Source organism: Miscanthus floridulus, chromosome 11, assembly GCF_019320115.1.
Source record: "Miscanthus floridulus cultivar M001 chromosome 11, ASM1932011v1, whole genome shotgun sequence".
In the NCBI taxonomy this organism is placed as follows: domain Eukaryota; kingdom Viridiplantae; phylum Streptophyta; class Magnoliopsida; order Poales; family Poaceae; genus Miscanthus; species Miscanthus floridulus.
The window spans coordinates 62,461,785-62,481,784 of record NC_089590.1 but is presented as its reverse complement, the minus strand read 5'-3'; the positions used below and the strand labels follow the sequence as shown (position 1 = coordinate 62,481,784).

At 49.6% G+C, this 20,000-nt stretch overlaps 1 protein-coding gene and 1 pseudogene across 2 annotated transcripts; both read left to right on the top strand.

Annotated features, from left to right (window-relative positions):
* The first annotated feature begins 12,358 nt into the window (after window positions 1–12,358).
* On the top strand, window positions 12,359–15,010 carry LOC136493578 (uncharacterized). 2 transcript variants are annotated; one of them, XM_066489679.1, is made up of 5 exons: window positions 12,359–12,581; window positions 12,851–12,883; window positions 13,861–13,938; window positions 14,451–14,555; window positions 14,651–15,010. In XM_066489679.1, the coding sequence occupies exons 2-5, from the start codon at window positions 12,869–12,871 to the stop codon at window positions 14,765–14,767; spliced, it is 315 nt and encodes a 104-aa protein (XP_066345776.1). In that variant the 5' UTR covers window positions 12,359–12,581; window positions 12,851–12,868; the 3' UTR covers window positions 14,768–15,010. The 2 variants fall into 2 exon arrangements, with proteins under 2 accessions (XP_066345776.1, XP_066345775.1); XM_066489678.1 differs by having other exon boundaries at window positions 13,858–13,938.
* A 2,254-nt stretch (window positions 15,011–17,264) lies between these two features.
* Window positions 17,265–19,338, top strand: LOC136493269 (uncharacterized; annotated as a pseudogene).
* Window positions 19,339–20,000: the final 662 nt, after the last annotated feature.

Genomic DNA, 20,000 nt, shown 5'->3' with positions numbered 1-20,000 from the left:
GCTCGTCTACTATGGCCACCATGCCACACTCTCCATCGGCAATATCCCACCACTTGGTGGGATCCTCGAAGGCGCCGTCATCTGCAACGCCTCTGCTGGGGCGTCCGGGGACTACGCCATCGTCATCAGCCGCAACCCCGATAGCGACACCTCCACCGGGGCATCCGGGGACTACGCCATCGTCATCAGCCGCAACCCCGACAGCGACGCCTCCGCCAGGGTGTCCGGGGACTACGCCATCGTCGCCAGCCACAACCCTGACAACGGCGTCGGGGCAGGAAACGCCTCCCGCCAAAGGAGGAGCACAGCGAACGACGGCGAAGCCGACGACGTACGGCGCCCACCAGCGCCCCTTCTCCTTCGGTAGCGGCGACTCCTCAGTAAGGGCAGCATGCACCATCTCATCTACGCTGGATAACCTCTGGCTTGACATCACGCTCCAGATTCACGAGCAAATTTGTGAGTTTTCTCTCTCTCTGGCATTACTCTTCCTCACTCAGGAACCGCCGCGATGCACGGACGCATTCGGCAGAAAGGAAGAAGAAGGAGAGATAGCGGCTCAGAGGCAGAAGAAGAGGTGGGATGAGAACTCCCCTCCCCCTCCCTATTTAAAGAGGAGGTGTTGCAGCTAAGGAAAGGTGAAAGGTTGGACGAAAAACCCTCTCCCTTCCCATCCTTAAATACGGAATTAATGCTGATAGATACCTGAGGGGACGTGCCCCGATCGATGAGGCGTCCCCCCTGGTCAAACTGGACACTGCCTGGGTATGGCCCGCCACTGACCTGCTCCGGACGCGGCAATTAAGGCGCCCACATGGGCAGACAACCCTTCGCCTCCCCATGCAGGACCACGGGACGATCCGACGATAGGACCTCTGTGAAGCGGAACCCCAATGAACCTCCTGGGCTAGCCATTTGGCCTAGGAGAGACGATGAACGAACGTCCAAAGAAAGATAAGCATCTCTGTCTTCTTACTTTACGTGTTAAAATTCATTCTCGAGCTTCCGACCCCGTCAAATGGCGGGGACACGAACATCACTCGGGGACTGCCGAGGATGGCTACCAGTCTAGACATCCTCCTCACCTGACCCCTCCGTACGCTTGAAACTAAGGGTGCGAAATACGGGCATAAAACTTTGAGTAAAACTGGACAAACTAGCAGACCCTACGCCTCGATAGCTACGATGTTTCTGTTCACCAGAAAAATCATGCTCAACGCCCCTCGCGTCTCCAGCTTCGATGTCTGCCTTCTCAAGAAGGGTTCGGAGGGGTCCGCCTACAGAATCTCCCCCAAAGGACAAGCTGTCAGGTTGCCCAAGTTAATTAAATGGCTCGGACCACCACCGAGATACGAAAAACAAAGAATAGCGATTCTTATGCAGGTTACTCCAACCTCATCGCAAACATTAGGGCCCGAACCCCGCACGGACACATCTGGTAGGAGCTTTCCATCACTCATACCGCCAAGGTAACGTTACCGACCCCACCTTCATTTCGATTATATTATACATATGCAAAACAGCCCAACACTTCGTGTCACATCACGAAACGGCCGTCGCCTCATTCGATATAGGCGGTAGTAGGCCGAGGTTCAAAGGCTGGCCCGCGAAGGGCTCGAGGCCGCCTCGTGCCGAACAGAGCCAGGGAGAAATAACTGAGACAAGCCCCAGCGGCCCTGCCCGACCCTGCTCAGAAGCGGACAGGGATGTCTCAACCTTTTCTCGTTCGATTCTAACCCTGAGCCAAACCCACAGAATCTCCATCGAGGAGAGGCCATCGGGCCGCCTAAGCCTATCGAACGGCTCGGGCATCTACCGGGAGGCGGGTTAAGAAGTTGTGGAGTGCCACCAGAGGGCTCTGTCGACCCCATCAGCAAATGATGGACCCGTATTCTACACAAACGTACCCGTTAGTGAGCTCGTTGAGCGTGATACTTGAGCCGTTGAGGCAAGTGTTGTTTACTTAGCCCCTCCGATTGCGAAAATCGAGGATGGGGTAACATGCAAATTACGGCCGACCCCTATCAGACCCTGACAAGGCTCGGGGGCTCAAGCCAATCAATACAGGGACACAGGTTCGAAGGCCCTACCTTGCCGAGCCCATAGAGTCCCTAGTTGGGGATTTCTGTTGGAAGACAGGGCGGGGAATATTGTAATGCCATCCAAGGACTTCGTCGACCCTGTCACCAAAACCACGGTCTCCAGTAACCCCCGACCCCAGCAAATGCAGGGGGTCGGACCTTACTCGGGGGCTGGTTAAGGTACGGCTACCTCCCTTCCTTCTTTCGAAACAATCTCCTCGCATCAAGACCAGCGGCAAGATTCGGGGGAACAGATTGGTAAGATCGCAAAAAATCAAACAAAACGAAATTACGAAGCAAAATCACGAAATTGCGTCCAGACTCGAAAATACCGACACTTGTTCACATATTACATATAAGTTGTTCTCAAAATTATTCGACTAACTACTCCCGCGAAGGGAGAACCATCTCTTTTAGATTATCCGCTAGGTTTTTCGCAAGGGGAGCAACCATCTTCTCCATTGCCTCTAGCTCATCATCCTCATAGGTGGACGGGAAACGTTCGCTCATCACCTTCAGGTTGATTTCCTTCTCGTAATGGGCATGGGCGATGGTGAAGGCCTGGGTGATCCCGGCGTGAAAAGCACTCTCCTCAAGCTGGCCCACCCGAGCCGTGATACCTGCGGCACGAGCCACGAGCGGGCTGGTCTCCACCGGCTCCACCACCTTCAGGGCATCAAGGACCACCCTGACCGTAGCTTGTAGAAGATCGTGCTCATCACTCTCAGCCTGAAGGGCCCTTCGTGCATGGGCAAGCTCCTTTTCCAGCTTGACAGAGACATTTTCGGTGCTCAACCTTCAGCTCACCGTGTCACCGAGATCCGCCCGGAGAGAGCGGACCACCTCGATGTCCTCGTCCACCTTCTACTGAAGGGCCATGGCCCTACTCTTGGCCTTCTGCCTGAGATCCCGCTCCATCTCCAGCTCCTTCAGGACCTCGCCGGCCTTCTCATTAGCCACGACATTCCTCTGCAGCAGCTCGTCTCGCTCCTTTTGGAGCCTAGCGATCTCCTCCCCATCCAGCTTTGACCTCACCGACAAATCCTCAAACATCCCATGGGCCTCCTCCGCGTCCTGACGTGCCTGGGCCTCCCGCTCCTTGGCGGCAGCAAGCTGTGTGGCCATGTCTGCTCGTAGCTGGGCCTCCTCGGAAAGGCGATCCCACTCCGCCTTCTGCTCACGAAGGAATCAGAATTTATTCCAGCTACGAGCAACAAGAATCTGAAGAGGAAGAAGACTGGTATCAGAAATGCGAAAACACAAAAACATGCGAAGAGAGAAGAAAACCAAGCAAATACCTGAGTAGTAGGGATAACGATCTCACGGAGGGCTCCTCTAGCCTGGTCCAGGGCATCCAGCATGGTCGAGATCCCGACGTCAAGACCCTCTCGCTCCATGCTCTCGGAATGATCATCGAGCGAGAAAAGGGCTGCCGTCGGATCCTGGGCGGCCGTCCACTGGAGTGGCGGCACCCCCCGCACGAGGGAGCGGTTGCCTCCTGATAAGGGGGCTGGGGGGAGCTCCCTCCTGATCCTATGTGGCACCACCGCCGCGATGCCCGAGGGCCCTCCGACCGGATCCTCCTCCTGGGCCGCTTCGAGCGCCACGGGCGGATACACCTGGGCCTCCGGTGGCGTGGATTGCACTACATCCTCGAGCGCCATCATGGCTGCGCCCGGCTGATCCTGGCTTGGCGCAGTCACGACTACCTCCACCGGCGGTATGCGGCCCTCGGCCGGCTGTACCACGTCCGCCACGGAGGAAGCCGCCTACTCAGTAACCACCGCGGGCGTGGGCGCCACCACAGACGCTGTCGGGTCGGCCAACGCGGCTCCAACGTCGGCACCACTCCTGCCCAAAACAGGGGTGACACCAGGCGACGCCATCCGTCCCACTTGAATGGCGAGGCTCTTCTTGGGCGCCAGCCCCAGGGGGTGACCCGTCCGCAAGAACCTACACAAAGGTAATAGCCATTAGGTCAAAATAGAAATGGAAATAGGATGAAAACAAGGGAATCAGCAGCTTACGTTGACGTCCTCGGCCGACGGAAGTGTTTTGGGGATGGATCCCCAGATCCCTGCCCCGACTCGTCTGGGTGGGACCATTTCAAGCCTGCCCCCTGCTCCGGGGCAGGGGGCTCATCTCGTGGGGTGCGGCACCAGAGCCGCTCCCCTCCATCATCTCGTGGGGCGCGGCACCAGAGCCACTCCCCTCCATCATCTCATGGGGCACGGCACCAGAGCCACTCCCCTCCCTCGTCTCATGGGGCGTGGCACCAGAGCCACTCCCCTCCCCCGTCTCATGGGGCGTGGCACCAGAGCCACTCCCCTCCACCATCACCTCAGGGTCGGCAGCAGCAGGCCTGCTTTCCTCCATCCACCGGTCCTCGGCCGGCACGCCGTGCGAAGCGGCGGACTCGCCGGCCTCCACCGACCTCACCGATTCACTTCCCTCCACATGGAACGGGAAGGGTCCCTGCACGGATGGGTGGCCACTTGTCAGCGTGTCCTCGTCCTCCAGGATGCCCCAATCCACGCCGACGGCTACCTCATCGTCATCGTCATCGTCGTCGTCGTCATCCTCACTGCTCACGTCCTCTCCCCAATCCCGTGCCTCCTGCTTCAGTCATTTCGCCTTCTTCATCTGCTCCCTAGCTTTCTTGTCCCGCTCGATCGTGAGTCGATTCGCCGCCGCCACGGCCTTGTCCTTCAACAGTGAAACCAGACTATCTTTGAAGACTAGCCCCCTCGGCTGGTCCCAACGTCACAAAAGCAAGTATAAAAAAATAGAGGTTCAGGAAAAAGAAAAGAGCACGGGAGAAGAGGGCTTACGAGTTCGAAGAACCCAGGTTCCGGCCGCATTGGGGGATGTCTGGGCACCGGATACACAATGTCGAGGACGCTGCCTTTGGAATCCTTCGTCAGCTCCGTCGCCTCCTTAATGCGCTGCGCCACTTCCGAAAAAGGGAGCGCCTCGTCAACGAGCACCGTCCCCTCGAACGACATTCCGGGCATCATCCGATGCAGGGGAAGCACGCACGCCATCAGCGACTCCACCCTCCTCGCATGATAGGCGCCGATAATCCCTGTCCCCTTTACGCCCCGATCCTTCAGGGCTTGGAGGACGGAAAGAAGGTCGGAGAGGTGTTTCTTGTCTTTAGACTGGACGCCCCAGCCCCACGACTCCGGAGCATCTTCAATAAGGCGTCCAGTGTACCTCGGTAGGGTGGCACTCACATCATCCCTAACATAAAACCACTGCGAGTGCCATCCCTTGTTGGATGTCGCCAAACGCATGTATGGGTAACCCCTCAACCAGGTATGGCGTAGATGAATGCTGGCACATCCCATCGGCGTGTTCACATCTTTCCCCCCAATCTTTCTCTTCGACAAACTAATGGTAAAGAAATACCGCCACAGATCAAAATGGGGATCGATCCTCAAGAAACCCTCGCACAGGGCAACAAATGTCGCCATATGTTGAACCCCGTTGGGAGTAAGATGCTGCAGGTCCACCTCATAATAATCCAGCAGCCCTCGAAGGAATCTATGCACGGGTACCACGAATCCCCGCTCATGGAAGATAGCGAAAGAAACGACATACCCTTCGGGCGACACCGGCTCATCCTCGTCGCCAGGTAGCAGCCACTCCTAGACGGCGGACAGCGGGCGGAGAAGGCCACGGCGGACGAGGCCCTCCAAACGCCATGAGGTGATGCTAGATCGGCCCCACAACTCCATTAAAGCAATTGGGGAGAAAGGCAGGCTCAAGCTTAATGGTGGCTACAACACGGATGCAAGCTGGTCGACGGTGGTGGTGCGGGCGTAGGAGGCTGGGGCGATTGGCGGTGGATGTTTCAGAACGCAAAGGCAGGGGAGCAAAATACGAAACCTTGGGGGCGAACCCCGTGGTTTTATAGGGGCGACGGACGCGAGAAGGGCAACCGTCTGCCTCGATCTCTGGGCCTGCCACGCGCACCACCGCGTCGCGTCGCGGGACACGCGCCCGTAGTCCCTATCCTCTCACCCCAAAAATCACGGTGGACGGTTCGCCTTCCCTAGGTGAATCCGGACTCTCTACCCACCTGGGAAACGCAAGCCACGAAGACCTTTTTTCTCTTTGGCCCACCTACGGCCCAGAAGCTCAGCGGCTGGCTCAACTGAGGAAGGGTTCACGAACGATCCGAAATCAAGGGCGCAAGCACCAGTTAGGTCAGCCCTGAATGAGTTCACCGCGAACGGGATGCCACGACCCCCTCGGAAAAACATCCAGTTGATGAAAAACTAAGTCCTTCAGCCTTACCCGCGAAGGGGCCGATACAACCCCCTGGGCGACTCTACTCGAATCACCCAGGGGCTTAGGGGCTACACCCATCGGGTGCGCTCGCGCGCACCCTCTGGCGAAGTAACTTCGACGAAATAAAAAAACACCCTCTAGGCGGTTCTACTCGAATCACCTAGAGGCCCGGGGGCTACTGTCGGGGACCTAATACCGGGGTACCCCAGAAGGTGGAATCAATAACCACCGAACGTTAAAAACTTCTGGACGGATAAGGGCGCCGTTACGTCCCTTGTTCGAATGACAGGAGTTTGGTTCCGCCTCGCCCGACGCCTTTGAAGATAACTCTGCCTTGCCCGAGGGCTCAGGGCTAGTCTCCGTCTCGCCCAACGCCTTTGGGACGGGCTCGGTCTCGCCCGAGGGCTGAGGGATAGATTCCACCTCGCCCGACGCCTTTGAAGATAGCTCTGCCTCGCCCGAGGGCTCAGGGCTAGTCTCCGTCTCGCCCGACGCCTTTGGGACGGGCTCGGTCTCGCCCGAGGGCTGAGGGATAGACTCCGCCTCACCCGACCCTAGAGGGGCGGGCTCGGTCTCGCCCAGGAGATAAGGACTAGGCAAGACAAGACGTTCGGGTCAACCATGGCTCCAAGGACCATACCCTGCGCCCTGGTAGGAAAAGTACTGCTAGGAAACGATGGGACAAGTGCTTTAGACCCTTCCGGGCGCCACAGAGCCCGAAAGGTATTACAGGTGTGTGCTCCTCGCCCTATAGAGTTATAGGCGCCACCTTCAGCTCTAGGACACGGAACCCAACAGAGATATACGACAACCGCTACGCTCTAGAAAAGAATTTGTTATCCCCACGAACGACGGATTTTCCGTCGCCACGCTATGGACCCAAGGGAACGGAGCCCGCTTCCCGACCCCTCAGGTCCACCAAGTCAGGACAGCTTGCCCACGGCACTACTCCGGACCCCAACCCCGCGTCCCACCGACAAAGACTCATAGGAACCAGAAGGCGTGCGGAGCAAGGCTGGGGAGGCTCATAAGTCAAACCACCGTGCTGCAACCCATACCCTGCGCAGGGCAGCATTCTGTAACCAACCTGACATTCTACAGATGCATCAACAGTATTGTAGGCGCTTATCTTCCTTCGCACTCATCAGAATGAAGAACCAGGCCGCGTAGACGTGAGCCACAAGATTAGGTAAAGCCCTCATCCTTGTAAAGCCAGCCCCTTCATCTATAAAAGGGGATGCGCTTCTCCCATCAAAAGGACAGATTTTTGACTGAACAACACTAGACACACACACAGTCAAGCTGCTACAAAGCTCTTGGCCTCCTTTCAACCCTTCCATTAGAGACTTGGGACCAGTCCCTCTCTCGATCGTTTGTACCCCCTACTACAAACCATTCACGATGCTAATAACACGAGCAGCAACAAACTGGACGTAGGGACATTCGGCCCGAACCAGTATAAATCTTGTGTCCTTTAGCGCACCATCCGAGCCTAACACGCATTCCTATAAATTTACTTGCCGGTGCTTGTACGAAACACCGACAAGTCGTTTCTAAAAATTAATCGCAAGAGCTAGCCAATTTAAAAACGGAAGTGAAATAACGATCTAGCCTTGACTACATCCCTCTATCTAAATTTGCTAGCACACTTAAAAGATTTAGCTAGAGAGTAACTAAGGGTACCGAGCTAAAGGGAGCTCACCTACATAATTCTAGTTGGCAAGATCAAACAATCTAAGCAACTAGAACGAGATCAAGCGCAACGGGGCTCCTACACATACTAGTGATAAAGTGGTAAACTTAACAACACAAGCACAATATATTGCAATAAAGTAAACTTGTGTTGAGATGAGTAAACCACGATGTAGAGGATGACACACGATATTTTTCCGTGGTTCGGTGACTTGCCGGTCACTTAGTCCACGTTGAGGTGAGTTCTAGGATTGCCGCTCCTCTTGTTAGTTCGAAGCCCGCAAGCTTCGGACTACCTCACTAGGTAGGCTCCATGTGAGCACTAAACTTTGAGCCGACCAAATCAACTGGACACGCACACAAGCCTCGATTTTACTAGAGATGCTCTTTGCCTTCCTCCGGTGGGGATGAGCTCAATAGCCCCTCACAAAGCCAACTCCGGATCACCGCACAATCCTTCTTGCATGCTTCACGGAGACACAATCACCAAGCCATCTAGGAACCGGCAAGCTCCAAGAGTAACAAGCAAGTGCACCCACACGACGACCACCTAGTGCCACAAGCAATCTCTCATGCAAAGATTCGCACTAGTGGAGCACACCCACTCTCCAAATGTTGCCCTCAAGCAAGGAGTATGAGAAGTGGTGCTAGAAAGGTGCTCTCCAAAGAGTATGCTGTTAGAATGGCCAAGAGAGCCCTCTCCAACCGGGCACCCTACTATATATAGAGAGGCACCTAAAAACTAGCCATTACAGTGCTGAAACGGCATTCCTGGCCTGTCCGCAGTACAAACCTTAGATAGTCTGCCATTCACTCAACTAGCCATTGGATTCAAATTTTTGATTGGTGGACTGTCCGCACCTAGAGCGTGGACTGTCCGCCGTTGACCTCCAACGCCTTGGACAGAATGTCCAGCGCCACTGCTTGTCGAAGAAAATAGCCGACGGACTACCCACCGCCCTAGCGCGGACTGTCCGCCGTTCTTCATGTGCAGCCCCAGAATATATTGCTCTCCAATCTGTTGTGTTCTTCAGCTGGTTGCGGCGGACTGTCTGCGGCAAAATCCCAGACAGCCTATGGTTAGGCTGAGAACACCACCACCAAGCGCTTCTTCTCCTTTGCTTCGGACCACCACTCTTCATCACAATAGAGGGTTCCAAAGCATTCCAAAGTTAGTACTAGCGCTCTTAAAACCTTTTTCAATGAAAGCCAACACCAAGAAACGATCTCCCGCAAGACGATCATTCAACTCGCCACCGGTTAGCTTTTGACAAACTTTTCACAAAGGTTTTTAACTTTTCCGCCACTCACCACTAAATTTATCTCACGTTAGAGCTCACAAGTGGCACTAGATAACCGTAATGCAAAGCACGTTTACCCCTCTTAATAGTACAACTATCAAACCTAAATCTGGCTATCTTAATCTTCTCTACACACCTTATAGCCAGTAAAATGAAACACCCTATGTTTCATACCTTTGCCATGTGCAAATCCAAATACCACAAATTTGATGTCGGCAAGGAAAATGTTGTCCGACATATTCACCAAGCCACTTGATATGAACAATGAATTTTTGGCTTGATCTTCATAGATGATGTGGATCACTCAAACCATCACATAGACTTCAAGTCCATCGACCTTGGTCTCACTTGCTCTTCACCGTTGCTCGGTCCTTCGGCGCCAAGTCTCGCTCAAGTTTCTCCGCCACGTGCGGTCCGTCGCTCCAAAGTCTCTCGACTTGTCCTTCACCATCGCCTCGGTCTATTGGCGCCAAGCCCACTAGCTTGCCTTCATCATCGCGTTGCACATGGTCCATCGTAGCCAAGTCTTGCTTCGGTTTCACTTGCTTGCTATGTTTGATTTGAGCATTCCAACGTGCTAAAAGTCAAATCCATATCAATACCCAACTTTTCTTGTGAACTAAACCAACTTTCCTTCATATACTCAAATAGAGAAGTTAGTTCACAAGTGTTGTCATTAATTACCAAAACCCAAACAAAGGCCTAGACCTTTCAAGCGCTCACGCTTCCATCGTCACCGATCCTCCCTCCGTGGCGACAACAGTATACACACCCCGAATCATATAGAAGTGCCTCCATAAGCGTCCTCCTCGTAAAAACGTCATTCCAAGAGCACGAGCACCCTGAGTCCGCCAACTCGCCTGTCACTAGTAGGAACATGTTATATCACTGCACAGAACAAAAAGGAAAAGTAAAGAAAACAGATCAGTACCCACAAGTGTTGAAGAGCCAAACACAACTCAAAAGTTCATATTTTACATCACATGCCATTACTACTACCTCCACCGCTCCACGACTTGACATGCTGTATCACTGCACAAACAAAAAGAAAGGGTGAAGAAAACAGATCAGTACCCACAGCTGTCGAAGAGCCGAACAGGGTGCATCTCATGGCCAGAGTCGCTGGCACAATCTGTCTTTATTTGTTTGCAACCCTCTTGTTTTATATATAGCGCGTGTTTAGTTCCCACCTCAAATTCTTAAAAAGTGCTACAGCACCCATCACATCGAATCTTACGGTACGTGTATAGAGCATTAAATGTAGACGAAAAAAAATTAATTACACAGTTTGGTTGGAAATTACGAGACGAACGTTTTGAGCCTAATTAGTCCACGATCGAACACTATTTGCCAAATAAAAACAAAAGTGCTGCAGTATCCCAAATTCCAAAGTTTGAGCAACTAAACACGCGCATAGATAGCTAGACACCCTAATCAAATAGATCTCTCCGATCCTAAATTTGAATAGAAATTCTAATAAATAGAAATGTATATGTAGTTTCTACCTTTCTTATTGTAATATTGACCCTGTTCGGTTTACCCTATATTCGGTTTGTTTTTTCAGTCGGAATAGTATTTTTTTCTCACAATAATTTAGTCAGAACAGTGTTTTTCAGCCAGTTTCAGCTAAGATTCAAACCAGCGAACGAGGCCATTAAACAAGGGTTCTTTGGTTTTAGTTTTTTTCTTTTTTATTTCACCTGCGCGTTCCTGTTTCTACCCACACTCCGTTCGGCTTTTTCCTCGGTAGATTTTTTTTGTCCGTTGTTTTTTTAGATTTTTCTTCTTCCGTGGTTTCTTTTCAATGTTTTTCCTTTTCCGCTTTCCTTCTTCTGTAGTTTTTATCCGATGCTTTTTTTCCTTTTTTTTATTCTTCTGTTTTTTTTTTGTGTTGGACTCAGATCTTTTTCTTCTGTCTCGGTAAATTGTTTTGTTCTTTTTTCGTCTGAAGTTTGGAGTCAGATTAGTCTCACGGGGAAAGAAGGAATATATGAAAACAAATATAGTAATTAACCATGTATCTGGATATAAAAAAGTAGTAGAACAAGGTGATGAAGGAACATATGAGCATGACTTATGAGTCCGGGTCACATACACGACTCAAACACGTTTTGATATAGAACACCGTATCACGCTAGACAAGAGTTATTCTAACTCGTATGAGCACGTGTTATATTATATATAAGTCTGGACGAAAGAAACTCTTAATTGTCCAGTAGCTAGAGGGAGACAGATAAAAAAAATGGATGGACAAAAAAAAGCTAAAATTTTACCTTTTTATTATACTAGCAAACATGCTCATGCGTTGCAACGGGATCCAATACGTAATGAGTTGTAGCAAGGGTCATGAGTTCGAGTCAAAAGTTAAATTAACTTAGTGGTAAAAATTTTTATTTCTTAAGGAGTCAAAGATTAAAATGGCTATGATCTCTTATTTATTGTTTGTTTTTACTTTTATTATATTTATTAGAACACGAAAAAACCAGGTGGAGAAAACAATCAAGTAAAAACGGACAAACCAGAAAAAAGTGAAAAAGAACAGAAAAGAAACGAAATAGAAAAATTCTACCCTTATTTCCTCTTTGTTAGATTTATATTCTTATATTTTTGTATTTGGATTAAGATTCCTAGTTGTCCATATTATTATATTTTTCTATTTGATTAAGATTCCTATTCACCCGAAATCGGATAGATCTAATTGGATTAGGATTCCTAGTTATATATAAAAAGAAGGGCTATATGCGGTTTTTCATATTCACAGAGTTAGTTATGGGATGGTTAGACAAAAAAATGGGTGGAGATAAATTTTGCCTCTTAATTATTAGGTATAGATATAGATATATAATATTATAATTTATAATTTATAATATATAATTGGTGAAAGTAAAAAAAATGATTTTTCGAAAAGACAGGCTCAGGAGTAAGCTCTAGGCGAGGTCACCCTATAGATACCGCCACTTTTTCTTTGCTCGACGTTTGGCCCGCCAACTGAACTGGAGGCCCGCGGCCGATCTCCTCCATCCCCTTGCCGCGCTGCAACCCGGAGAGGAGACTGCGCTCGATCGAGCACCACCTGGGGCCCAGCGTTCTCGCGACCAGTTCCGGCGCAGCGTCCGCCCTCTGCAGCCACTCGCAACCCCCGCGACCGTCGCTACTGTCCTACTTCGCCACTCGCCACCTTGGCCGGCGACGAGCACCACCAGGACACCGGGTATTCCCTCCCCTTGGTCCTCCCTTCTTGCTGTGCGAAGCCGTACGCCCAAACCTTAACGTAATTCGTAGGCAAAACCGTGCGCTCAAACCCTAACATACTATTCGTAATCGGATCTGAATCTAATTACAGGTGTATGTATATGCCTACTAACTTCGATTGCTTTGCAAAAAATATTGTTTAGATGCGGACTTGATCCTTTGCGTTTGTGTTTTTTTCGCGCGTGTCAGCTTGGCTAACTGGGCTGCTCTTTGTTTTCCCCTTCGCAGGAGGGCGGAGGCTAGGCGATGGCGGATGAGAATGTAAGTTCCTCCCTTGGACCTATTTAAAGATGCAGGTTCCTTGTTTCGATTTGCTGTTATGCTTTTAGAAGCAAGAGATTACTCTGGGGAAACCCCATTATTTAGGTTAGAATTTCAGTTTAAGATACTCTGGAAAACTTTTAGCTTTGATTTTTAGATCTTGTTTTCCTTACCCTAGAACTAGGCTAGCTAGCTAGTTGAGGTAGAACATTTGAATTTTTACGTCAAAACCTTTTCAATTGTCTAATCCCAACAATTATATTTGTTGAAAGTACTTAGTCAATTGTTAACTGTTACTTTCAATTGTTTGAAGCAAGGTGCTATTTCTACACACTTAGAATTATTTTATCTGCCACATATGCGTGTTATATTTTTTGCAAGAGAAGCATCACTATTTGTTTGAACTAACAAGTAAGGCAGAACTGGTCCCAGACTCACAGTAATTGATAGGGGCTTCTTGCAACATCAGTCAGTTAAATAGTCCAGATGCTATTGTTGTGATTGCAGTTGCAAATATGTTCTGAACCCTGTAAATGATCCAAAACTTTTGGTTTTGGTTATGATCCACAATTCCAGATTGCGTTTTGACCAACTTTTCAAGATCTGGGTCTATCTGACCAAAATTTCGAACGCTGTCTTCATGAGCATAGATGTAATGATGAGAAGTTAGAGAATTCCACTTTTTAGTTGTTGGTAGAATCATTGGAATGCATAATTTAGAAGGGGGGGCCTGGTGCAAGCGGTAGAGTCTTACCGCCTGTGACTAGAAGGTCCCGAGTTCGAGTCGCTGTCTCCTCGCATTGCACAAGCGAGGGTAAGGCTTGCCACTGACACCCTTCTCCAGACCCCGCACAGAGCGGGAGCTCTCTGCACTGGGTACGCCCATTGGAATGCATAATTTGTGTTTGTTGCATTTCTCACCTTTGTTAATACATAGAGATGACTAACACTGTCTCTTTTCTAACTATTTACAGCAGGCTGGAAAGAAAGAGGAGGAGGAATTTAGCACAGGCCCTCTGTCAGTCCTAATGATGAGTGTTAAGAACAACACCCAGGTATGCAATTTATAATGTTTCCTACTTTCCTTCCAGTTAGAAACTTATGTGCACTGTGCTATTAGTTTTTGTTCTTTGGGCTCCATACAAGTTTGAGGATACAGGTTTGAGACACCTTAACAGAAGCTGAGTCACCCAGGTACTTAACAGAAGCTGAGTCATGTATAGTGCTATATTAGTGTCCATACAAGTTTGAAGCTGAATGGGAATGACACTATACATGACTCAGCTTCTGTTATGCACTTGTTTCTGCCATTTTGCTCCCAATCAAAAACCTTAATATCCATTGTTGCATTAAAAACACTATCTTCTGTGTCTTCATGAATGCTGCAGTTAATTCTACAGCTTATACATGCTGTGTTCAAAGTAGTAGTTGTTTTGCTGTACATCTCCTGATCTTATTCTCTGGAATAATTTGATATTTAAGCATGTTCTCACCATTTTATGCCCTACTGCTATATTTTGTCTGTAATTAGTCAATAAAGCGAAAACTGATTTCCTGATGTATTCAGGTGCTCATCAATTGCCGCAACAACAAGAAGCTACTTGGTCGGGTTCGTGCTTTTGATCGCCACTGTAACATGGTGCTGGAGAACGTGCGGGAGATGTGGACAGAGGTAATGAACTCAGCTATCAGACTGATTGTTTCTCATGATCCTAGAAGATTTTAATTTGTGAAAGTGCAATTGACCTGGGATTCATTTCTTTCCAGGTCCCCAAGACTGGCAAGGGCAAAAAGAAGGCTCTGCCTGTGAACAAGGATAGATTCATCAGCAAGATGTTCCTCAGGGGCGACTCGGTCATCATCGTGCTGAGGAACCCGAACTGATCGCCCAACCAGTCAACTTGCAGCTATGCCCTTTCTCTGGGTTCACGGAAGCCATGTCTCTGTTGAAAAAACTGTAGCTACCGCCTGCAGTATTTTGATCCTTGAATGTTGAGCTACCGTTATGTTTGTTTTGGAGGATTAACTGGTTATCTTGAACTGACTTTCATCAGTTTGTTAACCGGAGTGTGTACCTACCGCCTGCAGTATTTTGATCCTTGAATGTTGAGTTTGCACTTCTGCTTATTGCGTTGCGGCGTTGCCCCCACTATGTTCAGTTATAATCCTTAATTGACGTGGAATATTTGCTGGTCCTGCTAATGGCTTGTATGGCCGTGGTCGACGGAAGTTCCAACTTACAGCAAGGGTGTCTCAGTCCTGCGCAGTTGCGCGGCCGTGCAGAGGTGCAGGGCTGCAAAGCACGAGAGCGCTCCACGGAACGTGCTTCGCTACGTTCTCGCTAGTCGTTCCCCGGAGCCTCTGGCTCGCGGGGACTTGTGGAAGCGGCTGGACTGCTGGAGGCACCGGCGGTGGCGGGTCCATGGTCTCTAGCTGCGAGCAGCTAGCGCAAAGACATACGAGTAAGAGCCTGTTTGGGAGCCAGCGAAACGAAGCTCCGCCTGCTCGTCTCATGTGCTAAGGAGGAGCCGGAGCCCTTTTATCGCAGTTACAGTGCGGCACAGTGCAGTAGGAGCCGGAGCCACTAGACAAGGAGCCCCGCCGAAGACCGCCTAAACACTTGTTTGGTACGGCTCCTCTTGAAGGGATCCTTCCGGCGTTTCAGAGGAACCACAATTTACGCCTCCTTCAAAACGACTCATCTGTTTTTTACCGAAACACGGCTCCTCTAGAAAAACGTTTGGCAGGGCTCCTCCGGAGGAGCCAAAGCCGGAGCCGAGAAGGAGCCTGCCAAACAGGCTCTAAATATAAGCGAGAACTTGTGCGATTTGATCTCTATCTGCCTAACATTCTTCGATGGGACGTGCTGGCAACTGACGGTCAGTTATGACTCTGATGTGTGATGCACTACCGTCTAACCCTGAAGGCCAAAATTAAAGCGGCATGGCTAGCGCCCCGAACGTTTGGACAGACGCCCGTCTGGACACCCGCGCATCCTGCCCCCATCCGCTAATTCACCTCGCCCCGCACGCGCACCCTAGCCACGTCGTTGCGCCTGCCAGTCCGGACGACTCGTCTCGTACGCGCAGTCCGCCCTGTCCACCTCGATTCAACTCGCCCCCATCCGCCTAGCCGTTCGCCCTGCCCCACACACACACCCCACCCCGTCGCGCCCCGACCGCCGTCCCCCAATGCGCCGCGCGCCACGTCCGTCAGCCCTCAGCTCGCCGCACCCCATTCCCCGGCACCTGTGTCGTGCCACCATCACTCCCCGCGCCCCTGACACTCTGAACAACATGAAACACTTGAATGTCACATACGTTTGAAACAGATAAAAGATCTGAAACATACACTTGTAACATATGTGTGAAACATATGCAACATCTGGATAAAACACTTGCAACTTGCAACATGAAAGCACTTGCTGTAACATAAGACTGAAACATATGAAATATTTGGAACATACTGTTGCAACATATGTGTGAAACATATGCAACATCCAAATCAAAACGCTTGCAACGTACGTATGGAACATAAGAAACATTTTGAACAAACGCTCACAACATGTCTCTGAAACAGTTGCAACATATGGAACATCCCTGATCTACTTTTGCAACGTCCATATGAAACAATTGCAACATGCCACTGAAACGTCTGAAGCACTTGAAATATACATTTGCAACATAGGGGGAGGGGAGGCCTGGCTCGGTCGATTCCGGCCGTTGGGGTGGGAGTCGACGGCAAGCGGTGCCCCGCGAGCACCACTACCATCCGGTCGAGCTCGTGGGTGGCCTTAGCTCGGCTGGGGATGACCCGAGGCGCCTCGGCACGTGTGCCCAGCAGCCATCGATAGGGGCGGCTACGACGAGACATCTCGGTGCCGTTGGGGGTTGGGGAAGAGGCCGGGGAGAGCAGAGGCAGCGCGCGCAGGATGGGGCATGACGAGGGATGCCCGCGGTGGGCGGGCCACGCGACTTGAGGGTCGAATCTGCACGGACCGGGCGCGCAATGGGCGGGGGTGAGCGATGGAGCAAGTGTCGCGGGCGAGGCGCGCTTCGCAAGCGAGAGCGAGCAGCGCCAATGAAAGCGGCGAGGCGAAGTGTGTGGCGCGCGGCATCCGGACGGAGTCGCGCGTGGAAGCATTATCGAAATTAATGTACAGGGTATATGATAGAGTTTGAGCTGGTTGCATTACGCCACGGACCACACTGAGCAAGCTCATCGAGTCTGTACTCCAGTACTGTTCGATCCAGGCTGACCTGGTCTCCAAGACTCCGGTTCCACCTCCAGGAACTACCGGTTACAATTACAACAGATTCGACAATTCCTGCATCAGCGGGACCCATGGGTTCTGATCTGCAGCGTTCAATGACAAAACTAACGGCTGAGATCAGCTATGACCCACAAGAGAAGTCGGTCCGACTTGCTCGTCCTCAATCCTCATAGTCATAGAGCATCAGACAGGGCGCCGCTCCTTTCGGATCTGGACGAGGCGAGCTGCGGCGCCGGGCGTCGCGGAGGAGGAGGATGAACTGGATCGGGCGCAAGATCCACCTCTACAATGTCACCATCGGCCTCTACATGCTCGATTGGTGGGAGCGCTACCTCTTCAGTATCCTTCTCCCGATTGCTTCTCTCGCGGTCCTGTTCCTCCTCCCCTCCTAAAATCAGTTGATTCTAGCGCCTGGCTCGGTCTAGTTGTGTTTTCCTGGCTTTGCTTTGCTAGATCTGAGAAAGCTGCGAGGATATATCCTGAGATGTATCGAATTTAGATATCTGTCACTGTCAGTGCGCATTCCGTTTACAGCCTTTCAACTGTGGCAATTTCTCATCTTTAGATTGCAGTTGCCAACCAGAATACTAGAGCCTCCTTTGAGGAATTTTGTACTAGTAATTAGATTATACTCCGTAGTTTCATAACACCAAAAACATCCAGATATTATGAATTTTCTAGCAATTTTTATATTAGCTAGGAAGTTCAGGTGCTGAAGCTGGAACTTTTTCCATTACCTAAAAAAAGGCTAGGAAGTTCAGGAAATTTAAATCACCATGCAGTCTTCAGATCTTGCGTTTGTCTGCCAATCATTAGCAGAGCTCCATCGTAGTCCTAGCCTATGCACTCTACTTCCTTATTCTGGAGTACAGACTTATAGTTATTCAAAGCTCTATTTTAGTTAAGTCTTTTGGGAAATGAAGAGAAAACATAAGAATGTCAAAATATCATTGCACCATACTGCAAGGTTAGGGACGTGAACCTTGTTTAAGACAAAGTAAGTATTCCTCGTGTCCCTGATTCTGTCACGCTAACCCTGTCTTTGTCACGGTGCTCAACTGTGGTTGTCCTGCAGTTAAGGGTGCTATGGTGCATGTTCTTCCTGGTGACTTTGAACTTGCAATGCCAAGTTCTACAAATGCTAGTGTTCATGTCCCATCATTTGCAACTTACACAGGCAGTTTTGGAAAACAAGATAATGATATTTACAGTGTCCCCATTTCCTTGATCCTGAAACTGTGCAAGAAATTTTACAGCCTTTTATTTAGTATAAGTTAATTAATATCCCTGTCTTTTTTATATCTATCAATGGTAAAAAGGTTTAGTTAATACATGTACAAAGCCTGTTGATGATCTCTAGTAGGTTCTTGGAAGTTTGGGTGCTCTTATGACTGGACTGAAGAATATCAGAAGCTCTAAAGTTTTTCAATAAATGTATCCCTTGACTATGTTAGATATTTTAATGGTTTGCCTCTTTTGGTACATTCTTCGCTATCTCCTTGGGTTCTTCCAAAGGTAAAAACTTCTTACCTTCAGACTGAACACTGTCTGATAGTATCAAAACTGTTTCCAGCTGTCATATCCTCCCCTGAATCAGTATTAGTAATAAACTCAATTACTCAAATGGCTACACGAGCAGATTATTCCTTTAAGCTACATCTACATCTTCTGTTCAGGTGCAAGTTCATGAATGTAGTGGAGTAGATACAGTAGCAAATCCAAGCACAAACTTCCATTAAGCTATTTGTGTAAAGGAACAATATTCATCTTGGAAATTCTATGATCACTTGGGACTTATTAGGGATCTGTAATGCTTCATGGTTTCATCACTGACTTTTTTACGTTACATGTCTCATACGGAGCAGTTGTTATTCTCCCCTATGATTTTTCTATGTAATCAACTGGAACACTATCTGATAGAATCTCCGTTGGAATGCCAATGTAATACCTGCCTGGTTGTTTTTCTATTTGTTGCAGTAATCTGAAGACGCTTTTTCAAGAGGGGAACTATCTTGGGCAAGGCAGTACATAACCATTGTCAAACAAGATATTCTTATGATCATTTGCCCATGTAATTGCATCTGTTTAATTAGTTGTAAACTGAGCAACAGAGAAGAACTAATTTGAACAAGTGTACTGTGTAGCCATTGTCTGTATCTTGCCTCAAAGCTAATAGTCTCTAGTGTTTCTTTTAATGGAGGAGGAAAAAATGATGTTGTGCAAGATTGACTTTTTGTTTGCTTTTTTGGATGCATTCTTTTTGTTGGTTGTTACCCCGCTGGCCCGTCGAGTTTCCCGGCAAACCACAACTCTGCTAGTCAGTTGTGTTCTGTACCCTTAGTAATTTAGTACCACGTCCACTCTGTCCCGTATTGGTACGGCATGCATCATCTGTTCATCCACTCTTGTATTCGTCTCAAGTTTTTTAACCCATCAAATTTGTAAGAAATTTGCTTTGAATTTGAATGCAGTTGTAAGGAAATTGTTAGTATCCTCCAAAAGTCTTACGTTCTGAATCCAGAACAGGAAACGGTGAAATCAGGTACTGGTTGGCTGTTTGACGTCTAGTTGAGCAGGTTGTTGCAAGGTCCTTGTCCTCCCTGGAAGCGGCGATCCTTTGCTGGCCTCTCCTAGGACCTTCCACACAACAAGGCAGACATCGCTCTCTGACGTCCGAGCGTTTAACTACTCTTATCGCGGCGTTATCGCAGCGCTTGACCATCGGTAGACAATCCAGAGTGCAGGCCTGTACGTCACTTGGTTCCCAAGCGTCAAACAATCGCCGCTGGTGCCGAAGCCGAAGCAATCCGCGGAGCTGGTCGTCGCGATCGTCACTCTGGATTG